Here is a 25,427-nt window from a genome sequence, read left to right on the forward strand (position 1 = left end):
GCGTTGGGAGACAGCCGAGAGGAGTAACTTGACATCATAATCGTGCCGTGCGCAGTGTCGCATGCCCGTAATCCCTTATTGTGGAAGCTTCTGGTTGTGCGTATGCAAGTTAAACTTACTTCGCAACCGTACGTAGCTAACCGTGCCAATCGGTTGACGGATCATGTGCGCGTTTGTGAAACTCCCATACGTGTTGGGCTGCGAAGTGGCCAGCATTAGGCAGCAGAGCAAGTGAATTTGTGCAACCCATCCAACTGTGTGACGTCAATTGCTTTGGATTTCTATGGTTCCCTCTCGCATATGAAACACTCGCTCATTGAAATGTCCAAACACCCCAGTGCAAGGACTATAACAGACATCTTCAGATTCAGTCTTGCCTCAATAAACGAAAGGAGTTGTTAAATATAATTTACAAACCTTTGTCAGTCCAATGCTGGACAAAGGCTTCTCCACACCATGTTGGTCATGGGGGTTGACCATACTTCACTATGCTGGTGAAGGGGAGGGAGGGCGGTGGGGGGGGTCCCAGGACTAGCGCAGATGTCCCTTGCCATTGACGTGAGCCGTGGCTTGGAATTTAACTCAGTTTCTTGGCTTTCTAGCGCAGTGCACGAACCACTACCTCACTACTTTCTAATCTTTACCCGTAGAAACGTAAGTTTTTCGACCCAATTACCCATCAAAGTGTTTATTTAAGTAACTATAATTTCAGCGGCCTTATTCTAGCTCCTGCCTACAAAAGAAATAAGGACTCTATTATACATAGGGTGTGTAGGTATATTTGCCTACAAAATAAATAAAAAAACATTTTGGGGGGGGGGGGGGGGGTCGACGATTTTTGGATAAACTTTCGACCCCCACATCTGTCGAGGGGTCCACTTTCTATCATTTTTTGATTCAGGCCTTCTAAAAGGCTCTTGTAATTTAGTTGACGGGCAAATGGACGGACAAACGGAACGCCGGGCTTTTATAATAGAGGACTCGTTTTACTCAGAGTAACCAGGGACGTTTGGTTTTGATTGCATATTACCTATAATTTTTGACCTACATCACAAAATCTGTAATGAAATGGTTCCCTGTGGTAATCTCAATGAGTGGTTGTCCCATCTGGCGGACAAAGCTTGATTTTCAAGAATCCAATGTACATAATTGACCGGTCAGTTGAGGCTGAACCCTAATCGGGCTTCAGGGTTCATTATAGTTTTAAAGATAAAAGCAGTTTAGCAAAATAACTAAATCACCCCGTACGTAGGATGGGCTTGTACCAGCTTGTTGGACAACGGACTGAATTTTGTTTTTATCAAAACAACAAAAACAAACACACGCACCCTGCAGCGTCTGTAGGGGCAGCACCACCAGCCCCCCTCCCCCACCCGTTGCCATCCCCAGCGTCTGAATCCCGGCCAGATTCAGCGCACTGGCCGCCAAACCGCCGGCATTGCCGGTGCCCATCAAGGCACCCTGGACACCGGATCCCCCGGCACCGGCAGCCAGCAGCTGCCACCACATGGGTGCAGCACCAGCGCCGCCACTCGTGCCGCCAACCGCTCCGCCTCCTGCTGTCGCGGCATCGACGAGCCCCCCAGATGGGAGCGTGAACAGCAGGCTCTGCTGGGAGCCACCCAGCTGCCCTGCCAGGCTGATGGGGATAAGGAAGGGCTGACCTCCAGGCTGGGCCATCACCCCTGCAGACACCGTCTGCCCCAGCGTTTGGCCCAGCGTTTGGCCCAACGCCTGACCCAAAATTATCTGTCGGCACAAACGCAAACGACGATGGCAGCGAACAATGAAAACGAGTGAGCAACGACCATGTTAAACTATTAAAGTAGACTATGTTTTACCAGCTAAGGCCCACTGAGCTATGTAGCTCTTTTTTCAGAAGCGACCTGGTCACAAATGATAGCCCAATGAACTGGCTTATCACGTGGATATTTATAGCAGCCAAATACTCTAAACACATGTTGATTCTAAATGTGGGGGAAAAAACCGGAAGACACGGAGAAAAATCCATGTGACCGCGGGGAGGGACACATGCAAGCTCCAACTAAACAGGTGTCAGGGTCGTGATCGAACCCATTGCCTCCTGTATACCAGGCGAGGTAGGTAACATCTCGCCACGACATCATTACAATGATATCGCTGTGTAGGTGTTTGGGATTGAGCTGTATTGCTCCATGACGTGTGCTCGGGTTGAGTACCACACGTCGTTCGGCATGATGCCCGACGTTTCACTCAATTAGCCGCCTTCATGTCAGAAAGCTCAACCAAACAGCCTCAAGAACAGGACACACCAGCACCACCACCACCAGCAGCAGCCAGAAATGCTACTCTAATCATTTTTTCCAAAGCTCCCATCAGCACGTCGAGCGAAACGTCGGCCATCGTGCCGAATAACATGCAATACAACCCGTAAACACATCGGAGAGAATTACGATGATTATAATGCGGTCCATGGAAGCCAAGTAGGATTTTTAGCCTGGTTAGTGTTTGGATGGGAGAATACCACACACTGTACACGGGATAGAAGTCATCCATGAGATGGCTGTACAGCAGTAAATTCGGTAATTTATGTTGAGCTATGAATGTTAATATTCTCTTATGTATGGTAAATTATTTGCTGGGCACTCCGATTTCCTAACACATACCAAACACTCCTTAAAGGAATTGGCTAAACAATCCCAATGCAGGACCCTTGTGAAAAATAGTTGAGAGTCGATAAATATTTCTTGGATTAAGGGCAGTATTTTTTATTGTTATGGGTAGTGGCGGGTTTTAACCCCACATTTATATTTACGTGATCTAACCCAAAAAATACTATTATGGGGATAATTATTTGCAATCCCATGGTGTTTGCATATATCGGTACAACTGTGAGTGTACTTATTTTCTCACCTTGCCAGGAAAAATATGAGCCGCAGATTCGGCTGCTTGGCAATGTGCAACAGGTGTGATAGCGACCCCCCTCACAATAATGAGATCAAGTAATTGCGGACTACTACTGTTCTCAGAAAGTGCAAATTGGGAACAGTTCCTGCATCATTGCAATGATTCACACCTGACAATTGCGGTTCACGCACAGTATTTTTCGCATTTAAAGAGGTTAGGGCAACACCTGCAATTGAATCATTTGGCGGGACCCTGGGGTCCCGCAAAAATCAGGTCAATAATTATTATTTTTCAGTCCGCCCACTCGTGATCCCTACAGCAACGCGCCGCCCGCCCAGACTCGCGCCAACAAGCGCCAGCAGCAGGCGGCGATCGACACGATGGGCGCCACCCCACCGGCCAAACGCAAGCCAGGGGGGCGTCTGCCGCAGACGCGCGCGGCGACAACGCCCTCCGGTCAGCCGTCGATCCTCAGCTTCTTTGCCAAGGCGAGTCCGCCCTCGCAGTGAATTTAACGTGTTTATGTAATTTTTAAACTTTTTACGAAACTTAGTGCCCCGAGTAGCTCTCGACGAGGCCAATCGATTGACACTAGTTTTGTTGTTGTCGGTAAGGCAAGACTCTTGTCGCTACGCGGTTTTTCCCACCCTGGGGCAGTGATGGGACCCCAGGGTCCCGCCAATTGCTTTAATTGTTCAGCGTAGGATTACATCAACTTTGAAAGTAATTTTGCATTGGAGATGTAGTGGATAGAGCACTGCACTTTGAACCCAGTCACCTGAATTGAATTCCTTATCACAGTTAACATCAGCAGTGAACGATATCTGAACTGGTCCTGGGTTCTAACTCTCCATCAACATGCACTGACCAGTACTGTGAATGATAGTACACAAACACACTTGCATAATCGACTTTGTCTAGAAGGGAGGCCTTCACTGTTGGATTGATAAACGGCTGTGTTGTGTATATAGGCCTTTTCCCATTTTTTTTGTTTTTGATATTAATAATGATTTTGCCAATATATAATTTTTATATATAATCACTTGCGGGGTCGCTGGGAGCACAAACAAACGGAACCCCCCCCCCCCCTTTTCGAGCAGCTGTATTGTCACTCTCGCAAAGATAATGACACCCTCCCCTCCCACCAACAGAAAGGGTCAGTCATAAAGTCAAATAAAAAAACACACACACGCCCCCCCCCCCCCTCCGGACGAAGGATAACAGACAGGCGTTTCGTTTTGGTTAACTTTTTCATGCTTCTGCTAACAAATGGTAAAAATTCCAAAACTTAGCGACCAAAGATGAAGCTAACATTATCGATCCTCACACTCACTCCAATTAAAATCAAGGCTACAATCTACATCAGTGGATCATTACTCATTTATTAATTCAATACTAATGTTATTTTCACCTTAAATAATTTTCTACACAACCTGACCGAAGCATCAAGAATAATTCTGGCAGTCAGGGTTATTCCTAAGCCAAAACGAATTCTCTAACATCGGGATATCAGATAATAACAATAACTCGAGAACAAACAGCACAAACCCAGGATACAGGCGGTGGAGCAAAAATTAATAAACCCTAAGAAATACGTGGTGATGATGTTAAATCATAAATCTTGGGAAACATAAACCAAATAATAATTATGCAGTATTAAACCGAGGGTTATCCAGAAGAGATGAGGTGAAATAGGTCAAACTTACACAACCAAGATAAACTGTATCCCATAGGAAAAGAGCCTCCCAACCGTCTTTGTCTTCCCGCAGCACGGGACAGCAAAGAATGTAACGCCCAGAGCGAGGGAAATGACTCTTACAGAGAGCTTTTATTGCAGGTGGGGCATCTGTGTTCCAAGGATGAAAAGATGGCTTGAGGAGGGTGACAGTAATCAAGCCAGGGAGAGACACAGATGGCTTAATAAATGACACACACACGGACACACGGACAACCCCCCCCCCCCCACAACACAGAGCGAGATCAAAGGACGTTCCGGTCCTTTGTGAGAAGGCGAGCAGAGAAATACATTTTGGCATAAAAAGAGAGACACGGGCCATACATTGCATCGCAGCTACCAGCGGCAGAAGACGGCGACCATCAGCTACCGAAGATGACCAGCTACCGAAGATAACAACCAGCCACCGACGCAGGAGATCACCACCGACACAGAAGAAGCCTGCCAGCAGAAGAAGACCCCGCAACTCATCCAGGATGGCGAGGCTCGCCGAGCAGCGACATGCTACGCCGTGCGAATTCAGCACCATCAGAAGAAGTATCGCTCGAAAATCATTCCGCTCTGGGCATCGACTCACAAGAGCCACTGCAGTTCAAGCTAAGCTGATGAGAATTCCAGCATCATCCGCGAGAGAGGGCGGAAAGCGCCAAACGTCGACCGAGCCTGCCATCAACGAACGAAAGCATCGTTCATCGCCAGAGAGCCGGAGCCGGAGAGGGCGCGCAGTCGCGCCGCCAACGCCACCGAGCACGGGTGCCGGCTTGCCAGCGCACGAGCGACTGAGCATCTCCAGGACGGGCATCGTGCCGACGCAGCTCATCATCCAGCGGCGGAGAGAACCGATGGCTAACGTCAGACACGCCGAGCGAGAGAGGGAACCAGCCGTCGTTCGTATACCCTCCCCCACACTCACAAACCCACGACGCTCCCGGCGTCTGCTCACACAAGAATTTACCAGAGACAATCCAACGCACCCACACAATAAGAAGACTAATTATAAAAGTGCATGAACCATCAGCTGGCCGTGAAGGCATCGCGGCTCATCGAGTGATAAGAATACGTCGTTTATAAGTACATTAATTTTTTCTTCTTATTTTGTTTTATGTGATTTTACTTCTAATCGCATAAATTACCAATAGATTCATAGATACAAACTAAACTTTTTAAACCTTCGTCACAAATCTACACACTCACAGAGAGAATATCGTGTTAAACCTGTTTCTTTATCATGTAATCTTGTCCACGAATTAATTAAAGCTTAGCCAAAGATAAGAATCTCCCGTAGGAGGGCACACACCCCGTCGCACACCCTTATTCCAAGACATTTAGTTAATTATATAATCTTGCCGATTAATCTATTGACGTATACTTTTGCTTTTGGGGTATAATCATTTGCTTTTATTGCCTTTCGTATGAATATCGTTGCATGCCTGTTTTAAAGACTCTCCCTATCACTGACTAAGCTTGTGTTACGCGGTGGAATTAATCATATGTGCAGTTGCCAAAGTGAAACAACGCAACCATTGATGGTTAAATGTACTGCTCACTGAGGGAAATTTCCCCGATGGTACCGGGGGTAATTCCAAGCATGAGAGTTCGCATATTAGAGTGGCATGTTTTTGTTTAGAATTAAAATTGCTTAACACAGAAGTGTTTGAGTGTTTCTTTCCTAAGTTCATGCGTAATAATCTTAATAATAACTGTATCCTGCGGTGAGATTTGAATTTGGAGACCTGACATAAACACACTAATACATAATTAGTAAATGTTAAAGCGAGAATAATTGTATTATACTGATTGATAATACAAACCTAGACAACGAAGCCAAGCTTAATCTAGCATACTTACAGCACACCTGCATAACTTCATACAATTAATTGTATGATCCCGATTGATGATACGACCCTGGGCAACGAAGCTAAGCCTAATTATCATAACTGTGCACATTAGCATAATCGCATACATTTACATAAAGTAATACGAATATATCTCTAATTAGCATAATTTATGTGCATAGTTTTGGATAATTACGCATTTTTTGGAAATTTCATTTACATTTTATTATTTTCATTAAATTTTCAATACCCGGCATATACAACACCTGTCTGTTATTTTTCATATTTTTTTCACAAGAGTAATTATAAAGCACCCTGTATCAGGCTAGCACATAAACCGCGGGAGCAACTGAACCGGCACAACACATGCTCAAGCACATTGGTCTCCGTTACTGATGGTGACTCGCACACACACCCGCCAAGTAATCTCCTTAAGACAAGCTTGTCCCAAGGGATTGTCGCCATACAATCACTGGAAAACTCGCCATGTGTGCCTGGTGAGACAGAGGCACACACGCGGGTACAAAAATGTGATGATCCTGTATTTAAACTTACAAAGTGTTGGGACAAGTGCTGTTGGGGAGCACCGCACACGATGAGGTAATGTGTGGCCAGCACCACAACCAATGCTAATGAATACACACAGGGATCAAGTACTCATTTAATGCAAAATCAATCTAGAAGAGGGCCAGGAAATGTTTATATATCACTCGCCACTGATGTTATCCATGGCCAGGAATCGTGCTCAGAATGCGAGGATCATAGTGCACACACGTGAACAGCTGGTCCACTGCTCCCCATTCTGGGGCACACACATGCACACGACACACACGCTCGCCGCTCACACCTGTGTTGCGCCTGCATTGCCAGGCACGTGGTTTGTCTTGCCAGTCTCGATGATAGCTCTGGCGGCTTCCTGTAGGTTTCCCCGAGTCTCTGCCAAAACACACGTCCAAATGCACAATCACCATGCTTGCCTCACGTCTCCTACACCGATGAAAAATGTATACGGGTGCACAGTCCAACTACAGTCGGCAATCTTAAAGCATGTACCACAAAGTAACGTCACTGCCTGCTTCGATCATTCGCTGCCAGAGATTCAGCCTGATGCTGTCCACTGGCTCATCCACCCCATCATGAACGTATAAATGTCGTTGATCACCTTCCCGCCATACGAGATAACAGGAAGTTAATGCCCCTTGCCGCATGCGCTTCTACTATTTTCTGTTGGAAGCAGGCCATGGCCTAATATCTCCAAAAAGGAATGGAAATGGATTCGGTCATCACTTCATTCTGAATAAATTAGAGCTCGGCTGTAAGATTTTCCGAGGTCATGCATGGTCTCATTAGCACAGCTTCATGAAGTCATTTCCACTTTAGCGGGTGCTCTGGACTGTGGCATCCCATCACACGTGCCTGCGCAAACAAACCAACAAATTACATTGAAGCTGCTTGCAACCGCATACAAATAAGAGTATTCTTTTTTTTATTTTGATCGCTCTCATGAATCAGACGTAATTATCCCAATAAAAGGAATTCATTCGGTCGTCCACTCATTTGTAATTATCACACTTCCGGCCACTGTTCTGCAATTACCCTGATGCTTACCTCTTAATTGCACAACGAGCTCAAAACCTATCGCGCACGAAACCCATTAGACAGCAACATCAATAATGAGATAATGATAACAGGGTGACGCTGGGCAGCAAGGCTCGCAAAAAAGATAGAGTGTAAGAAGATGATGATGAAGATGATGATTTTAATTGAGGCTCAGCTTAAGCTCCACTCAACAAGAGGGAGTGGAGTGTGGCAACGCAGCAGTGAGCAGCATCTTAAGACAGATGCACGGCGTACCTCACCTGGCGAATCCATCGCCACATGTCAAGCTACAGCTCATGCTCGGTTATCCGTGGGTAGATTTATGTGGTGGCGGATAATCATCCGTGCGAATAAATAAATGAAAAATATAAATTAAGGTATTTCACGCTGGTGCGTGCCTTTTTATGCACACTCCTAGTAATAGTTTATCATAACTCGCGACTCAATTACTTTAAGAAGCACTACAAATGGATGAGACATTCCATGACTTAACCACCAATCTACAGAGGTAAGCAATAATCCGTAAAAATAATTTTATGATTATGCTTCTCTACCCTGGAAAGCCTCACCGAGTCTCAAGACTTTTTTTCAGGAGGGTCCTGCCAAGTTTTCACAGTTTAAGGTGATGCTGTGTGTAATCTCAATGTATTTGGAGGTAATTCTTCAGCATTGGGATGTTTGGCCAATACCAGTTACATTATGTGTTTTTAGTACTGTATGTGTTTTTTATCAGCTACTTTGTATGTGTTCTGCATTATCGGTGATTTTTTTTTATCAGGGAAATCCCTCCGTCTTCACCATGGAAATTTGAGTTGACTACCTCATATCCAGACCTTGCAACCAAATTATTTGCAGAAGCCAGCCGAGCTGCATAACTGTCAAACTATCCTGTTTAAAAGTAGAGTTAGCTTTAAGGTTTCCACTTGTCCTGGTTTTCCCAGTACGTCCTCATATTAATGTGGCTGTCCTATCATTGTTCACGTGACATTGAATATCCCACTTTTTGTCAGCTGCATAATAATGCACCACTCAAGACAACGAATTTAAATGTATTTCTGCCCTCTTTTGGTATTGTGAGATATTCTTCCCATAACACGTCCCGTTTATTCCCCCCTCCAAAGTGGCAACCCTAGTTGGCTTACAAGTGCATTGTCGTAAGAGCTTCCATACCTTCTTTACTCATCAACATCGCCGTGTCTCCGCCGTCCACTGGACCGTCCGTTTCCTCCGTCTCGATGGTGCCCGCCTCCTCCTCGACCACCTCCATGGTCATGTCCCCTGCGTCCTTCTCGCCGTCCGTCACGTCGTCCCCGAACGTCTGCCCCACGGGGTCCGACTGATCTCCGCACATCAGCACCTCCTGCCAGGGTCACCGAGTGTCGCTTTCACTACGCGAGACGTTTGGCAAAGAGCGATGGCAAAATATCGAAGCGTATACCGTACTCCTGCCATGAGCATGCCACGTGAATTTAACACGAAGGCTTTCGCAACCAATATTATCCATGATAAAGGTTTTTTTTAGATTAGATCGCGCATATATAAATGTGTCGCTAAACCCGCCATCACCCGACACAGTCATTAATGGAAACAAAACGTGCTAATTAGTTACTACAGTATTCTTTGGGTCTTTTGGTAAAGTCACGTAGATAGGTTCAAATTAATAAAAATAAAATAAACAATAAAATTCGACGTTTCCATCACAAAACAAGTGATCGTCATCAGGAGTAAAAAAGGAGGGGGAAAACTGATTAAGGCAGGCTGTTTTCAAGGTTTAAAATTGGTGTAGCCCAAGGGATATAAACGAAGTGGGCGGGGCTAGTGATGTCAATGTAATAAATTAGCATGTTAATGTAAGATCGGAGCGTTTTAAATAGATTAAAGGGGGGTGAATGTAGTCATAAATTACAATGAATCACGTTAATCTGAGAATATGCAGACGAGGTGGCCAAGTGGTTAAGGCGATGGAGTGCTAATCCACTACTCTGCACGTCCAGGGGTCTGAATCCAACTTTCGACGACAATTTTTGGGGAGGTAAAGTGGCCCAGCAACACCCACTACTCGTTGCTGAGCTTTGCAGATTAAATCCGACTGGCCGCCCTAGTTATTAATGAGGGTATATTACCCATAAAATATGGACCATCTGCTTCACGGTGGACAATGGAGATCTCGTGAAGTCATTGTGTGCTGGCGTCATGGTCCAAATTTACCAAATTACCTGCAAATTAATAAAATTTGGATTACACACAGCAACATCGTCCCCACTGTGATACTACTGTTGACTGTGAAACATATCCTAAAGCAGGGGTGTCCAAAGTACGGCCCGCGGGCCAACTGCGGCCCGTCATCCATTTTTAATTGGCCCGTATCAAAGTCTAAAAATATAATGCACTATGGCCCACTGTATTGCACTTCTTAGTTTTAAAACTAGGTGGCGCTATTGTCTTGAACAAGGCAGCGTCTCCACAAAGCAAGCAATCGATGAAAAAAAATTTGCTCAGGGTCACCAGAAATTCCGGAACCGAAGAGACGCAAGGTTGCAAGCGAGTGCAGAAAATTTCAGACTCGGTGGAAAAATGAATATTTTCTCATAGAAACCAAGGGGAAGTGTGTTTGATTGATTTGTAATGAGAGTGTTGCCGTGATGAAAGAATACAATGTACAACGGCATTATGAAACAAAACATCATACCTTCACGTCCTACACTGGCGCTGAGCGGAGAGATGGCAGCTAGCCTGCTAACGTAGCAGCAGGTTTTTTTTCCGTGCTAACAAAGCTCAAGAGAATGCAACAATAGCCAGTTATGAAGCAGCTCAACTCATTGCCCTACACGGGAAACCTTTCTCAGACGGTGACTTCATCAAACAGTGCCTCACTAAAGTCGTGGGAATAATGTGCCCGGAGAAAATGCAGGATTTCAACAATGTTAGTATGTCCAGAAATACGGTTGTGCGGCGAATTGAAGACTTGTCGGCTAACTTAAAACAGCAAGTGTCAGATAAAGCTTGTGCCTTCGATTTTTACTCGATTGCATGTGATGAGAGCACAGATGCCACGGACACTGCACAGCTGTTATTTTTTTTGCGGGGAGTTGATAATTTTTGCATTACGGAGGAACTGCTCGATCTTCGGAGTCTAAAGGGGATAACAACTGGGAAGGACATGTTTGAAGCTGTGTCAGATGCAATTGACCAGGCTGGACTTAAATGGGACAAGCTGTGTGGAATTACAACGGATGGGGCTCCAGCAATGACAGGCGAGCGCAAAGGAATTGCCTCTATGGTGAGTGCCAAGGTGCGGGAGAGTGGAGGTGAGGCTGTTAAAATACACTGTATCATCCACCAAGAAGCCCTCTGTGCCAAGATAATCCAGCTTAGCGATGTGATGAACACAGTTGTGAAAACTGTCAACATAATTCGGGCACGAGGGCTTTACCACAGATAATTTCAAGCGTTCCTCTCTGATGTCGATGCTGAATACAGGGACCTACTCTACCATTCTCAAGTGCGCTGGCTCAGTCGCGGCTCCGTGCTGCAGCGGTTTTATTCCCTGAGATCAAATATCGACAAGTTTTTGAAAGAAAAGGGCAGACCTCTCCATGAGATCAGTGACCCTTTATGGTTGGCAGACCTGGCTTTTCTAGTTGATCTCACTGATCATCTCAACACCCTGAACAAGAGACTACAAGGCAAAGAGCAGCTGGTACCACAGCTGTATGCGCACATGAAAGCATTCCGTGCGAAGCTCCGTCTCTTCGAGTCACAACTGCGCAACTTCAATGTAGCGCACTTCCCCACGCTGACTGAAATAAAATGCGCATCCCCTATTCCCCTATTTATCTTCTCTGCAAAAATGGGAGAATGTGTCTGTGATCACATCTCTCATGACAGAATTCAGTCAGCGCTTCCAAGATTTTTCTGTCATTGAGAAGGAGATCACACTGTTTGCGGCTCCGTTTTCAATGGATGCAGAAGAAGTGGAGGAGAGTGTGCAATTAGAACTGATCGCAATTCAGTGTGATGATTCTCTGAAGAATCAGCATCAGCTTCTCTCCCTACCTGACTTCTACCAGAGCTTGGAAAAGGCCAAGTTTCCTCTGATGAGACGCCACGCAAAACAAATGATGAGTCTGTTCGGCTCAACATACGTCTGTGAGCAGACATTCTCTCTGTTAACCCTGAACAAAGCAGACTGAGAACCAGAACGACCGACAGCCATCTCCGTGACGTCTTTCGCATCTCAACCACCAAACTTACTCCTGACCTGCCAGCTATCCTTCAGACCAAAGCGCAGCATCACTGCTCCCACTGAGCGCAACATTCTTCCCATTACAGGTGAGTTAAAAATATACAGTTTTCATTTGTTAATAAGCCCAATTACTTAATAAATTCAGTCAATGAAAGTTGATGACAATTTTTTAACAAACGTTAGTTGATGTGTTAACAAACCCAATAATGTATTTGTGTAATAAACTTGAAATATCCACATCCCCTATTTATCTTCTTGTCTCTCCCTTCATACAGGACAATGAAGGGGGATCAGCACCCTAAGAACCAATCTGAGGCTGTCACTGAGAGAATGACCTGCCAACCTTTTTGTAAAAAATAAAATCTACTAATGGAGAGCTATGATGGAGGCTTTTTTCCTTCAAACATGTTCAATTATCAAACGTAATTTACCTGCATTTGATTGATTTTGCCAATATTAGTGCATGAGAAGTGAGGCAGTATACCTCACGTCTAGCGAGTGGCCCAGTCCTTCGTATATTTTACTGTATGTGGCCCTCGGGGAAAAAAAGTTTAGACACCCCTGGCCTAAAGCTACAAGAAAAATGTATACATTTTTTAAAATCAATTGTGCACACACACTCACCCGCCCAGCATGCTCGGCTAGGGTGACACCTGCAAGCAGCTCCATTGTCAGACTGAGGCCCCACTGTTTGCTGAGGCCACCAACCAGACTCCCTGTACACCAGACAAACAAACACAACCTCTGTGTTATTAACACGGTAATAAACAGGCAAGGGCCTCGGAGGAAATATGGTTCACGGACGACGGTTGGAGCAGCATCAGCAATATCTCACGGAACATTTTACATCAGTCTATGGGTCTTCTGGCCTCGTGCTTCTAGGCAGCATCCGTTTAAGCAGGCAAAGTCTGAATTGGTTTCAGCTTGAGGTTCATCAACAGTGTGGTTGCAGACTCTTAGGATTAGTACCTTTACATGGGTAATTTATTTGTTAGCGCGTACGCTACTGAGCCGGTTTAGACTTGTTGTTTTGCCTGCTTGTTATGCTGTGGCGTTATATTTTACACCCACCTTTGAATGTCATGTAGATGTTGAAGACACTGGGTTTACATTGATTTTTCATTACATAAGTGTTGCAATGATCCATATTCGCAAAAGCGATGTTCCAAATGTTATCCAAAATCGAGGTGTTTGTGTTAGATCACGTATATATATAAATGCGTCGTTAAACTCACCACTACCCGACAGCCAATTAGTCAGGTTTGTCACATTAACAAAACATGCCAATTCGCTATTAGTACAGCACACCGGTGTGTTGGAGAGTAAAGCCACAACATTTACAATTGCTGTTTCGGTCTAAATGTGACGCTTTCACTTGTGAGCCAATCAGGTGGGCAGGCCAGATGGGGGGGGGGGGGGTAAATGTATGCATATAAATTACAATGCATATTCAATGTTGGTTGGGTTATTCATATGGTAATCAATTAACATAATGCACATCGCGCATGCGCGACGCACATACATTATGCATGTGCATTATGCATGCACGCCATGCATGCACATTCTATCATTTTTGGGTGCAAGAAATCACAATACCTGTTATTGTCTGCTCACAGCTAATCACCATCAATGTATGCTGACCTGTATAGGCATGCAGTTAAACAGTGTATTACTTGATAATTCGCTTCCAAGGAGAACTAAGCCTGTAAGCCTGTAGCTATCAGAATGGTAAAAAAAATATTTCTCTAAATGGCATTTCCCCCCCCCCCTCCCCGGCGTTCGTAACCGATTGGCGAAATGATTGACGTCATCACATTTATCCCTCTAAGATCTAAACAGAAGGATTTCTCCACAACTTTGTCTGTCGCCTGATGATGCTAGTTGTAATTATTGGCGAAACGTCGTACTCGAGTTGTAAATGTTGTGGGTATAATCTCCAACACACCAATGTGCTGTACCAGTAACAAATTGTCATGTTTTTTTTACACGTGTCAAACCTAACCCATTGGCTGTGCCGGGTGGTGTCGGGTTTAACGACACATTTTTATATTTACGCGATATAACCCAACATACCTCTATTATAGATGAGGCTTGTTTTAGATTGTACACAGTTTGACTTGAAATGTTAATTGGGCCCCGATATAACCATAAAAACCTATATTACGGATATTGGTCGCGGAAGCCTACGTGTTAAACTTACATATTTGTTTTTTTGGTGAGGCCACGTGGTCGTTTTGTTATGGCCATTAACCCACCTCCATCTAACCAGATTGTCACGTTTACAAATACATTAATACGTGCCAGTGTTTTGATAAAAGTCTGACCAATAAAGCTCATTTTCACGACGGAATAACATACGTTTTGCACAAACTGCTTTGAGCTTCACTCGATCGTGAACTTGAAAATGAAATGAGGCTGATCAAATCAATCACGAAACCACGTGCGCAGGTGGTACTCGCACCGCTCCAATCATGCAAGGCTATCACTGAAAAGGTGCTACGTTTCACAGCCATAGTCTGAAGCAGTTGTTGCATTCGAGGGCAATGTTACCGTAAAATCCCAATCGAGTATTTTGCAGGTAAAATGTTCACGTGCGCACAAAGACGGCGGCACACAGTGGCCTAACTTTAGCGAATGAAGTCAGGGACTTTGCGTCCACTGTAATAAAGTAGACGGCGCGTATTGTTTTGACTTATTGCACCCTTGCTGTAATACTGTAATTATCAGGGCGGTCGCTGGGTTCTAACCGTGACACATCTGTACAATTTCGCTAGGACGTCACGGCGCACAGTGAAAGCGGCAGAAGTGTCAATCTCCCAACTTAACATTTCTGAAAAATGGCATTGTGCATCAGTCATAGCTGAAACTAACAAAAAAAATGTGTGTATATACTTTTAAAAGACCATTAATAGTCTACCAATCACACAGAGCGGCAGTAAATCCCAAATGGGTTCCTCAATTCTCGCAACAGCACTCGAGTGGTGGGGGGGGAAGTAATTTGACTAAACATCACTCAACTCTCTTGTCTTAAACAACGCGCAAAGGCACTCAAGTAGTTTTTATTCCGAATCGGCCTCCGGGGTTGGCCACTTGCGGAATACAGATTACTGATATAAATTAAGGTATTGTGCCGCTTGCTAATTGCCGATTGCTTAACACATGCGGCACCATGTCGATTCGTTGAAGTGCCAATAAACAAACGCTTTCGAAGCCCGTTTCGTCAGATATTGAGAGAAAATTCGTCACTACTGAACCTTTATAGAATAATGAGGTCTTTTTTTTTTACTCGTGAACTGGCAATTAAAAAATCCAACACAGTGACGTACAACACTGTACTGTGTATGTAATAGATATATTTCGCCAATAATGTATATATTGCCACATGTTGCGCCCTTATTGCCAACACTATAGCGTTGTAAACTGCGAAACGTATGCAACGTATGCGAATTAAATACTTGAAAACAATGTCTTTAAAAAAAAGTATGCACTTGTTTTGCGAAGGCGCGAGTTTTACCGAATAAACAACGCGGCAGTGCAAAAACATCTTGCAGCTGCATGGATACAAATGCAAACGGAGATATTACGTACTGTGGTATACCTTCAGAAATGTATTAATTTCGTAGAACCGTTACATTATTTAACTGTTAATTTTAAAGAAACATCACCCGAAATATTCGCTTGCTTCAAAGGCCGCTCGTTGAGCCACCGGCTCCATAATCCCCGCGCAAAAGAAATCGACAAACTTCGATCAAGCTGTCAAAACAACACGCGAATCTAAAACACCGCATAAAAATGCTCAAATAGCATCGACATTCATAACAATCGCATAGCAATTAACAATTACATTCGTCGGGTTGCACGCTACATAAACAAGGCCGGGCCAATTCTGTTCACGCGAGCCCTAACCCCCAACCCTTTCCTGACCACCCCGGCCGGACAAGGCGCGCCTCAACGGGCAAGACCCCACTAGCCGTGGGGGGTGGGTTCGCGGAAACGGCAGAGGCTGGCGTCTTGCCTGACCGCTCCGCCGGAGGATGCTGCTCCAAGAGCGGCAGCGACCGCCAGGCGACGCGCGGGGGCCCGGGAAGACCCGGGCCCCCATTCTACCGGAAATACGCGGCGGCACAATTAACGTGCCGAGGCGCTTCATACATTGATAAATTATGTTAATAAGATAACAAGAATTATCATTTTTCATAAATCCCGACAGCGCGCGCTTTTTTATTTTCTTCTTCTTCCCCCCCTCCTCCTCACCTCACCTTGTTTGTGTTTCGCCACTCGTCGGTAGCCCCGCTCGGTGTCCGCGTGCGGTTTGTTGTTGTTAAATGTCGCTCGCTCTCTTCTCTTCTTCGCTCCGCCGCCGCGTTGGGGTTTTTCTCTCTCTCCTCCCCCCCCCGCCACTTCTCTCTCAACCTCACCACCACTACTCACACACACCACCCCCCCTCGAATCGTATTATCTCTTTAAATAGAGCGCGCGGGCGAGCGAGCGAGCGGGCGGGCTAACCCCCCCACAACACCGCCGCTCATCACTCGAGTGAGCGGGGAGACAGCGTTGAGAGGAGACGGGGCTGGTGGTGTTGTTGTTGGTGGCGGTGTTGGTGTTTGGGGAGCTTCCCCGCGTCCGCGGAGCTCCCCCAACTTTTGCCGATAGAGTCGACGACGCAGGACTTTTTTTGTTTGTTATGTGTGAGGATTCATAACACTAGACTTTTAAGGCTTTCGTGACTGAGGAATTCATATTCTTTGGGGCTTTCGGTAAAGTCACGGAAATAGGTTCAAAGAAAATAACAGAAAATAAACCTAAGGCGTTTCCATCACAACACAAGCGATCGTCATCAGGAGGAAACAAGAGTGGGGAAAGCTGCTGAGGCAGACTGTTTTAAAGGTTAAAATGGGTGTAGGCTATGGGTCATCAACGAAGTGGGCGGGGCTAGTGATGTTAATGTCAGAGAGATTAGCGTGTTAATGGGAGGGTGGCGACGACCAGGGCATGGAGGTGGGTGTGTTAATGTGATAAATTAGCATGTTAATGGGAGATCAGATGGTGGCCACGACTAGGGCACGGAGGTGGCTATGTTAATGTGATAAATTAGCATGTTAATGGGAGATCGGAGGGTGGCGACGACCAGGGCACGGAGGTGGCTATGTTAATGTGAGGGATTAGCATGTTAATGGAAGGGTGGCCACAACGAGGGCACGGAGGTGGCTATGTTAATGTGATAAATTAGCATGTTAATGGAAGATCGGAGGGTGGCGACGACCAGGGCACGGAGGTGGCTATGTTAATGTGAGGAATTAGCATGTTAATGGGAGGGTGGCCACAACGAGGGCACGGAGGTGGCTATGTTAATGTGAGAGATTAGCGTGTTAATGGGAGATCGGAGAGCAGCACCGTCGAGCTCGGCGAGCGAGGTGGCTGTGTTAGTGTGGGAAATTTAACCTGTTCATGTAAAATCAGAGCCAAAAATAACAACTGACATCGGAAAGTGGTAGGATGGGGACATCACAGCCAGTTATGACTTAAACTGGTTGATAATATCCTTCCGATGATTGCTCAGTTTATACCCATCTTCTCGATGGAAGTTGTGTTTGTGTCTGTATATGTGGATGGCTTCATGAACAAATCTTTGTTGATAGCCAGTGGGTTTTCAAAGTACCTTCGTCTTAGAGAAATAAATTTCGTGTGAGTCCACCACAATGATCAGCCACGGCTGAAGTATTAGTCCTACTGTGTTTCAGATCTGCCTTATGTTCACGAACACGGTCCGAGACATGTCCCTTAGTTTCCCCAATGTAACTACTGCTGCAGACACAGCTTAGTTTGTAGATGCCGGGGTATTGCATGTCAGGGATCACATCCTTCACAGATGGGATCAGATCACAAATTTTATGTACTGTGTTAAATCGAACCTGGATCTTGTGTTTGCTCATGATTTTGGAGATATTTTTGGTAACCCCTGCTATGTATGGCAAGGTGGTGATTTTGATTGGGTCCTCAGATGGTTCTTTCCCAACGGTTGGGGTGAGAGCTTTACGGATTGTGTAGTCTGAATATCCATTTATCTTGAGAGCTTGGTGTATGTGTTTCAGTTCACTCGCTAGATGATGGTTGTCGTAAATACATCGAGCTCTATGGTGCAGAGTTTTTACGAGGGATTTTTTTCTGGGAAGGATGGTAGTAGGAGTCAGGTTTTACATATGCATCCGTATGGGTGGCTTTCCTGTAGACAGTGCCCCATTGAGCCATCTGGTCTCCTTTCGATTAAAACATTCAAGAATGGTAGCTTGCCATCCTTTTCCATCTCCATGGTGAATTTGATGGCTGGATGTATGGAATTGATGTGTTTGAGGAATTGGTTCAGAGTTAGTTGGCCATGTGGCCAGATGATGAACGTGTCATCTATGTACCTCTTCCACAAGGACGGACATAGATTAGATGCCTGGATGGCATTTGTCTAAAAAAATTCCATGAAAACATTGGCTACAACTGGAGATAAGGAAGAACCCATTAGGGTACCTTCAACTTGTTTGTAGAAAGTTCCATTCCAGGTGAAGTAAGTGTTGGTGAGGCAGTGTCTTACCAGGGCTGCTACAACAGCATTCAGTCCATGTTGGACCAAGTCTTCAATGATTGCCATGGTGTCAGGCACAGGAACTTTGGTAAACAAAGAGACTACATCGGAAACTGACGAGCAAATCGCCTGGAGATAGTGAGATGTCCTTAATTAACGATACCAAGTGAGCTGAGTTAAGTACAGCTGAGGTGGTCTTACCAGTGAATGGTTGTAAGGTCTCAGACAAAAATCGGGCCAGTTTGTAGGTGGGTGAGTCAATGGTGGAGATGATAGGACAAAGATCTTCCAGCCGAGTGACATAGTCCAACCGCCAGCGTGTCCTGTACCGGCCTCGGGGTCTTCGTCCAGTGGGACGTTGCTGCTGCTTGGTAGAGTTCCAGGGGGAGTCTACCGGGGGGGGGGGGGGGGGGTGGACATCCTTACTGGGTGCCCAAACCACCTCAGCTTGCTCCTCTCGATCCGGAGGAGTAGCGGCTCCACTCGAAGGCTCTCCCGGATTACAGAGCTCCTCACCCGATCACGGAGAGTGAGCCCGGCAACCCTGGGGAGAAACCTCGCTTTGGCCCCCTTGTACCTGCTGATCTCATCCTTTCGGTCATTACCCAAAGCTCCTCATCACCGTAGGTGAGGGCGGGGATGTAGATCGACCTGTAAACCGAGAGCTATAGTCTAAACGCATGTTTCTAAATGTGGGGATCTGCTAGTCGCGACGAGAGGGGCTTCATGAGTGAGTTCGTGTATAAGCCAAGCGCTCTCGTTAGCTGACTATATAAAAAAGTAGCTAGGCCCAATCTACAAATAAATGTAGAAATTAATAATTTCTTGTCAATTGGTTGATAACACGGCAGGAATTTGATCATCAATACATTGGTCACGTATAAATAATAATAATATTGTAATCTTGACGATCTTGGCAGGTGGTGGAAGGTTGGATTATGATAATTATGGCATAAAACTACCACGTGGCCGAACCTGAGAATAAATATGGATCAATGTTTTGGCTACAAAAACCCATCGTTTTATGTTGTATGTTCAACATAAAACGATGTTTTTTTGTAGCCAGGTGCAATGGAGGTTCAATATCGGTTCAATATAGTCTTCATCCAGCTCACCTGAGAACACAGCAGTGGATCGATCATAGCTGCTACTGATGCGAACTACAGTAGTGTATCGCACAATGCACTAATAAGATATTACCATAATTGCATTGGACTAACAATCCACCTAAATAAAGGATCAATTTAATGTATTGAAGTATTAAGAATATTAACATATAATGCATATACATGAAATGTAAAACTATGTTTATAAATACATGAGCTCATGCTCATACATATACATGGGTTGAATCAGTATTAAATAATTCCTAAACACTTAATAAGCAAATCAACTTGCACATCCTAATCTTATGTGTACAGTATTTAGGGGGAGCGGTGGTGCAGTGGTTTGTGCACTGCACTACGTACTCGGAAAATCTTGAGTTCGAATCCGGGCCACTGCTAACATCAGTGGTAACCACTCGCCCGCCAACCTAATCCCACGTGGTTGAGTATGTTGAAACAAACTCTTGATGAACGACACCGCGTGGGAAGAGGGGCCGGCCATAAATGACGTCACGCACCTGGGGGGGCGAGGTCAGACATTTGTGACGATGTGTGACTAGGGGGGTGAGGGGGGTTTGAGAAATGTGACGTCACGTAAAAATGCGCAACTTTAAATAAATAGAAGCAACACGTTCTACTTAATTAAATAGAATTGTTATAACAACACTAAAATATCAAACGGCCATTTTTGAGCATGGAGGGATAATCATGGAGTACCTACCAGATAGACGTCATTCGGCAAGCGTACAATAGCCAACGCGTCCTCCATGATTCATTATTCCTCCGTTAAATTTTAGTTCTTTGTACCCAGAAAATGGCGGCAGGCTTCTTTTCGCCATTGTCCGACTATAAACCACGAGTGACTGAATTTAGCCATTTCGGATCTTTGATTTAACTACGGAGTTCCCTTATGGAAATTAAAAAAATATTGTAAACCGCTCACGATTCAGTATATCGTGTGCACGATTTAGTATTTTATGCGCAAAAAATATTTTTGTTTATTCTTTGAAGGAGCATTTTTCTTCTCCATGGGAGAATGGAGAAGCATAAATTTTGTTATTTTTTTATGCTGGTTATTAAACATTTTGATTCTAATGATTCTACCAGGGCTTTCATTCTGTGGAATGAATATGTGATTTTTTAATTGTACTCTCCATTTTGCTTCGTTCTACTACAAAGTTTCAAGTCTTTTTTTATTATAATTACTTTTAATATTTGATATTTGTAAGAGAATTTCAATATAATATTCTAAACATCTGCAGTTTTAGTTAGACGATGAATATTCTCAAGTGAATTTTATGCTAAATGTCATCTTTACAACGCCTTTTTAATATATGTTTTCTCCTACAACATCAGAGTGCAGCGCCACATTAAATATGCATTACAATGACAATAGTTTAAAGTGATTTGAAGCATGTTTTATTTTAAAAATGGAAATATGGTTTTGGGGGGGGGGGGGGCAGAGCTTTGTGACGTCATATTTGAGGGGGGTCTGACTTTTTGTGACACCGTGTGACGAGGGGGGGGGGGGTAAATAATCGGCGAAAATCGCGTGACGTCATTTATGGACAGTCCCGGAGACCTTCATCCAGCAGAGGATCGATATATTTGAATGAGACTGGAGGAATACGATGAGCTATGAAGCTCTTTTGCATAGATGGTAGGTGGCGGGTCAGCAAGTTGCAACAACAAACAGGAGTAAAGGTAAGCAAGTCACTCAAATAAATACAAATAACGTATATAGGTGTAGTGTCGTCTGTGCGTGCGGGTGGCGTACATCGCACACACAGACGAGGTGGTCGCAGGAAGGCACCGCTCTGCCCTCTTTATTCGTTGCCGTTGTTGCCGAGCTCACGCCACCACTCGGGCCCCCCCCCCCCTCTATCACACACGACCCCGCTGCCGCATGACCTGTCCCCGACACGACGCTGCCCGCGTTGCTCCGACGGCGTCGACCGGGACAGCGAACCACTGTCCAGCCGCGCAATGCCCGGGCGAAGGCGGCAGCGACGGGGGCGGTGACGACGACGAGACGAGTCCACTCCCAGAATCGGCAGCCCGGAGCTCTCGCTCTCCGCTGCTTTTATCCCCCTCGGCGCGGCTTGGCTCCGCCCTAGCCTCGCCTCCCTTCTCGAACCCTCCAGAGGGTTCCAGGGGCTTCCCCACGAGGTATATCGTGACCCTTGCTCCAGTTCCTCCGCCCTGCCGGCACACCCGCGTATATGCTCAGCGGCGTTACGCTAAGTGCCCGCCTGCAGTTGCTGCTGCTGTCCAACAGCGCTATGTCACTACATAAGTACTAATTACATACATACTCTTTGGTTCTTTCGGTAAAGTCACTTAGGTTAAAAAATTAAATATCACGACGTTTCGATCGCAACACCACAAGCGGTCGTCCTCAGGCGGAAAAAATAATCCAGCAGTGGAACAGCTGAACCAGGAGTGGAACTGCTGAACCATCACGACGTTTAGATCGCAACACACTGCTGGATTATTTTTTTCCGCCTGAGGACGACCGCTTGTGTTGCAATCGAAACGTCGTAATGTATATTTTTTGTTTTATTTGATTTTTCTACCTACGTGACTTTACTGAAAGAACCGAAGAGTATGGATTCCTGCAGTCACGAAAGCTTCAAATCAAGATTAATTACAGTATAGAGGCTCTTATGAATAGTCATAATACCGGGAATTGCATTAGCCCATCATCCCTCCGGGGTCGATACAATAAATACTACTTTCTGGAAAGTCAGCACGGTAGTGATCTATCCACTGATTATCCCCCGCCATATAAAGGTGGAAGGGTTGTAATTTAAAGTTAACATCTCATGTGCATAACGTTGATGTATCCTGTATAGCGTATCAAGATGATGTATGTAAACATTGGAAACCTGGAGAAAGAAGGCATGTTCATTTTATAGAGATGAAATTACGGGGACGATGACCAATTTACAAATCGCATAAATTGAGCTCTAAACGGGAAACACTTAATGTGTTATTGAATAACCCACTTGCTAAAAACATTGAAAATCGTTTATAACGTGTATCGTGTATGTTATGCAGTTACAGGTCTCCATCATGGTCATCATCAGTAATGATCTATCCACTGCTACACAAAGGCCGCTCGCACATCATCACGATCCGTGACGGTCCTGCGACGCCACGGTCCATCTCGCTCTTGCACAAGAAGTGGTATGGAATGTGGAATTTCCACAACGGGGAATTAGTATCGCTGAAGGGGACACTTTTGAAGGGGTCACGCGAGTGACCACGATTATAGCAATACAGCAAGTGGGTTGTGTGATCCCCTCCTGTGCTTGCTTGGTGAGATTTCTCCGGATATATGTAGAAATATACTTTCGTTTGAAATGGGAATGTGACAAACAACCCAATGCATAGCAGGACCCTCCTGAAAAAAATAGTATTGGATTTAGTGAGGCTTTTCTGGGTAATTTACGTTCTTTTTTAACGAATTTCAATTAATCCGAGTTAGATTCTCACCCACGGTGATGTGGTGAGTTACGTCTGAGTTATGTCACCAACCAGCAACATATCTCTCAGCTATGTGCTCTGAAGAAGGGTCATTGCTCGAAACGTCATCTATTATACTTGTTTTTAAGGCCACAGTGTCATCGACAATCGTGTTCCAGTTGGTTTTATTATTCGCACTGCAAGGCGTCCGGGTGCGACCTTCATCCAGCAGTGGAATTGCGAATGTGTGCACATTATTATTTGGCACGTGTATTTGTTAAATTTCTCTGCAACACAACCCTGAATGGAATTCGCCAAACATCCCAACGAATTCGCACCCTCCTGAGGTACCCGGGAATCCTTTGCTGGGTAGAAAAATAAATATAAATTACGAGATTATAACCATCGAGGCAGCACTCACACCGCCTAGCGTTTCATAGCTCATTAGTGGCAGATACCGTGGTGAACTTTAATTGCAATTAGTGAACGGCAACAAATTTGACGAAGCAAGCAGGCAATTAACATGCTCGGCGCTCCAATCACAATAAATCCGCGCTGAGAGCTTCTAATTAAGGTCACCAATTGCGCCTTGACTTCTGCAACAATGTTAGCGAATGCACAATCATAAATACAGCATAATCATATTCGTGCCGGTTCAGAATGCGCGATGTCGATTGGGTTTGGGGAATGTTGGTTGCAATCGCTCGCAACTTTGTAGCACTTGGCACCCCACGGCAAGGAAAGGTCGTAGAGTCAAGGATGCAATGTATGGGGGCAGGGGTATTTTTTTTTTCAGTTTTTCAGTTTATTTATTTTGGTATATCCCTGTGAGCCATTCGGCTCTTGAATCGGGTGCAACCGCAACAAACGAAAAACAAAAACACGAACAAGAAAAACATCTTAAAGTGACTATGTGACTGTGCAAACAGAAAATCCATGAACAAAAAAAAACAGCAACATATTCCTGAAAAAAGCACCGTACACCAACGCTGGAGGGGAAGAGAGAAGAGAACGAATTGGAAATGAGAGGAAAGGGATGGAAAAGGAAGATAAATTGGAGCACAGGGTCAGGAGAGATGAGGATCAGGAGGAGGCTGTGTCAGGGATTCGACGCTCCTGCACGGAAGAGCAGCGTCTGTTTTCACAGTGGGCGGCAGAAAGAGGGATTCAGAGTCGGAGTGGCCACACAGGTCACGAGTTTTATATGGGAGGCTTTATCTGATTTCGAGGTCTACTGTAATGTATACTGCAATGTAAACTGGCCTGGGAACACCTGGGAATTCCCCAGGAAGAGCTAGAGTCTTTGTATAGTAGTGTATAATGTAGTGTATAGTGTAGTGTATAGTGTAGTGTATAGTGTATAATGTAGTGTATGGTGTAGTATAGTGTAGTGTATAGTAGTGTATAATGTAGTGTATAGTGTAGTGTATAGTGTAGTGTGTGTAGTGTATAGTGTAGTGTATAGTGTAGTGTATAGTAGTGTATAGTGTAGTGTATAATGTAGTGTATAGTGTAGTGTATAGTGTAGTGTATAGTGTAGTGTATAGTAGTGTATAGTGTAGTGTATAATGTAGTGTATAGTATAGTGTATAGTAGTGTATAGTGTAGTGTATAATGTATTGTATAGTGTAGTGTATAGTGTAGTGTATAGTAGTGAATAGTGTAGTGTATAGTAGGGTATAGTGTAGTGTAAAGTGTAGTGTATAGTGTAGTGTATAGTGTAGTGTATAATGTAGTGTATAGTATAGTGTATAGTAGTGTATAGTGTAGTGTATAATGTAGTGTATAGTGTAGTGTATAGTAGTGTATAGTGTAGTGTATAGTGTCTAGTAGTGTATAGTGTAGTGTATAGTGTAGTGTATAGTAGTGTAGTGTGTAGTGTATAGTGTAGTGTATAGTGTAGTGTATAGTGTAGTGTATAGTGTAGTGTATAGTGTATAGTGTAGTGTATAGTAGTGTATAATGTAGTGTATAGTG

At 44.8% G+C, this 25,427-nt stretch overlaps 1 protein-coding gene across 6 annotated transcripts in view; it reads right to left on the reverse strand.

Annotated features, from left to right (window-relative positions):
• The window catches only part of LOC116943757 (uncharacterized), a 32,579-nt gene extending 15,374 nt beyond the window's left edge, over positions 1-17,205 (reverse strand). The window contains exons 1-5 of one of the 6 annotated variants that reach the window (XM_032956951.2): positions 16,561-17,205; positions 12,926-13,017; positions 9,226-9,415; positions 7,304-7,392; positions 1,329-1,749 (exon numbers count right to left, since the gene is read on the reverse strand). In XM_032956951.2, the coding sequence (XP_032812842.2) occupies positions 1,329-1,749; positions 7,304-7,392; positions 9,226-9,415; positions 12,926-12,970 (745 nt within the window). In that variant the 5' untranslated portion in view covers positions 12,971-13,017; positions 16,561-17,205. The other 5 variants (XM_076068075.1, XM_032956952.2, XM_032956954.2 and 2 more) reach the window with 5 other exon arrangements.
• Positions 17,206-25,427: the final 8,222 nt, after the last annotated feature.

This window comes from Petromyzon marinus, chromosome 19 (genome assembly GCF_048934315.1).
Source record: "Petromyzon marinus isolate PM22_M1 ecotype Great Lakes invasive population chromosome 19, UKy_Petmar_22M1.pri1.0, whole genome shotgun sequence".
NCBI classification, from domain to species: domain Eukaryota; kingdom Metazoa; phylum Chordata; class Hyperoartia; order Petromyzontiformes; family Petromyzontidae; genus Petromyzon; species Petromyzon marinus.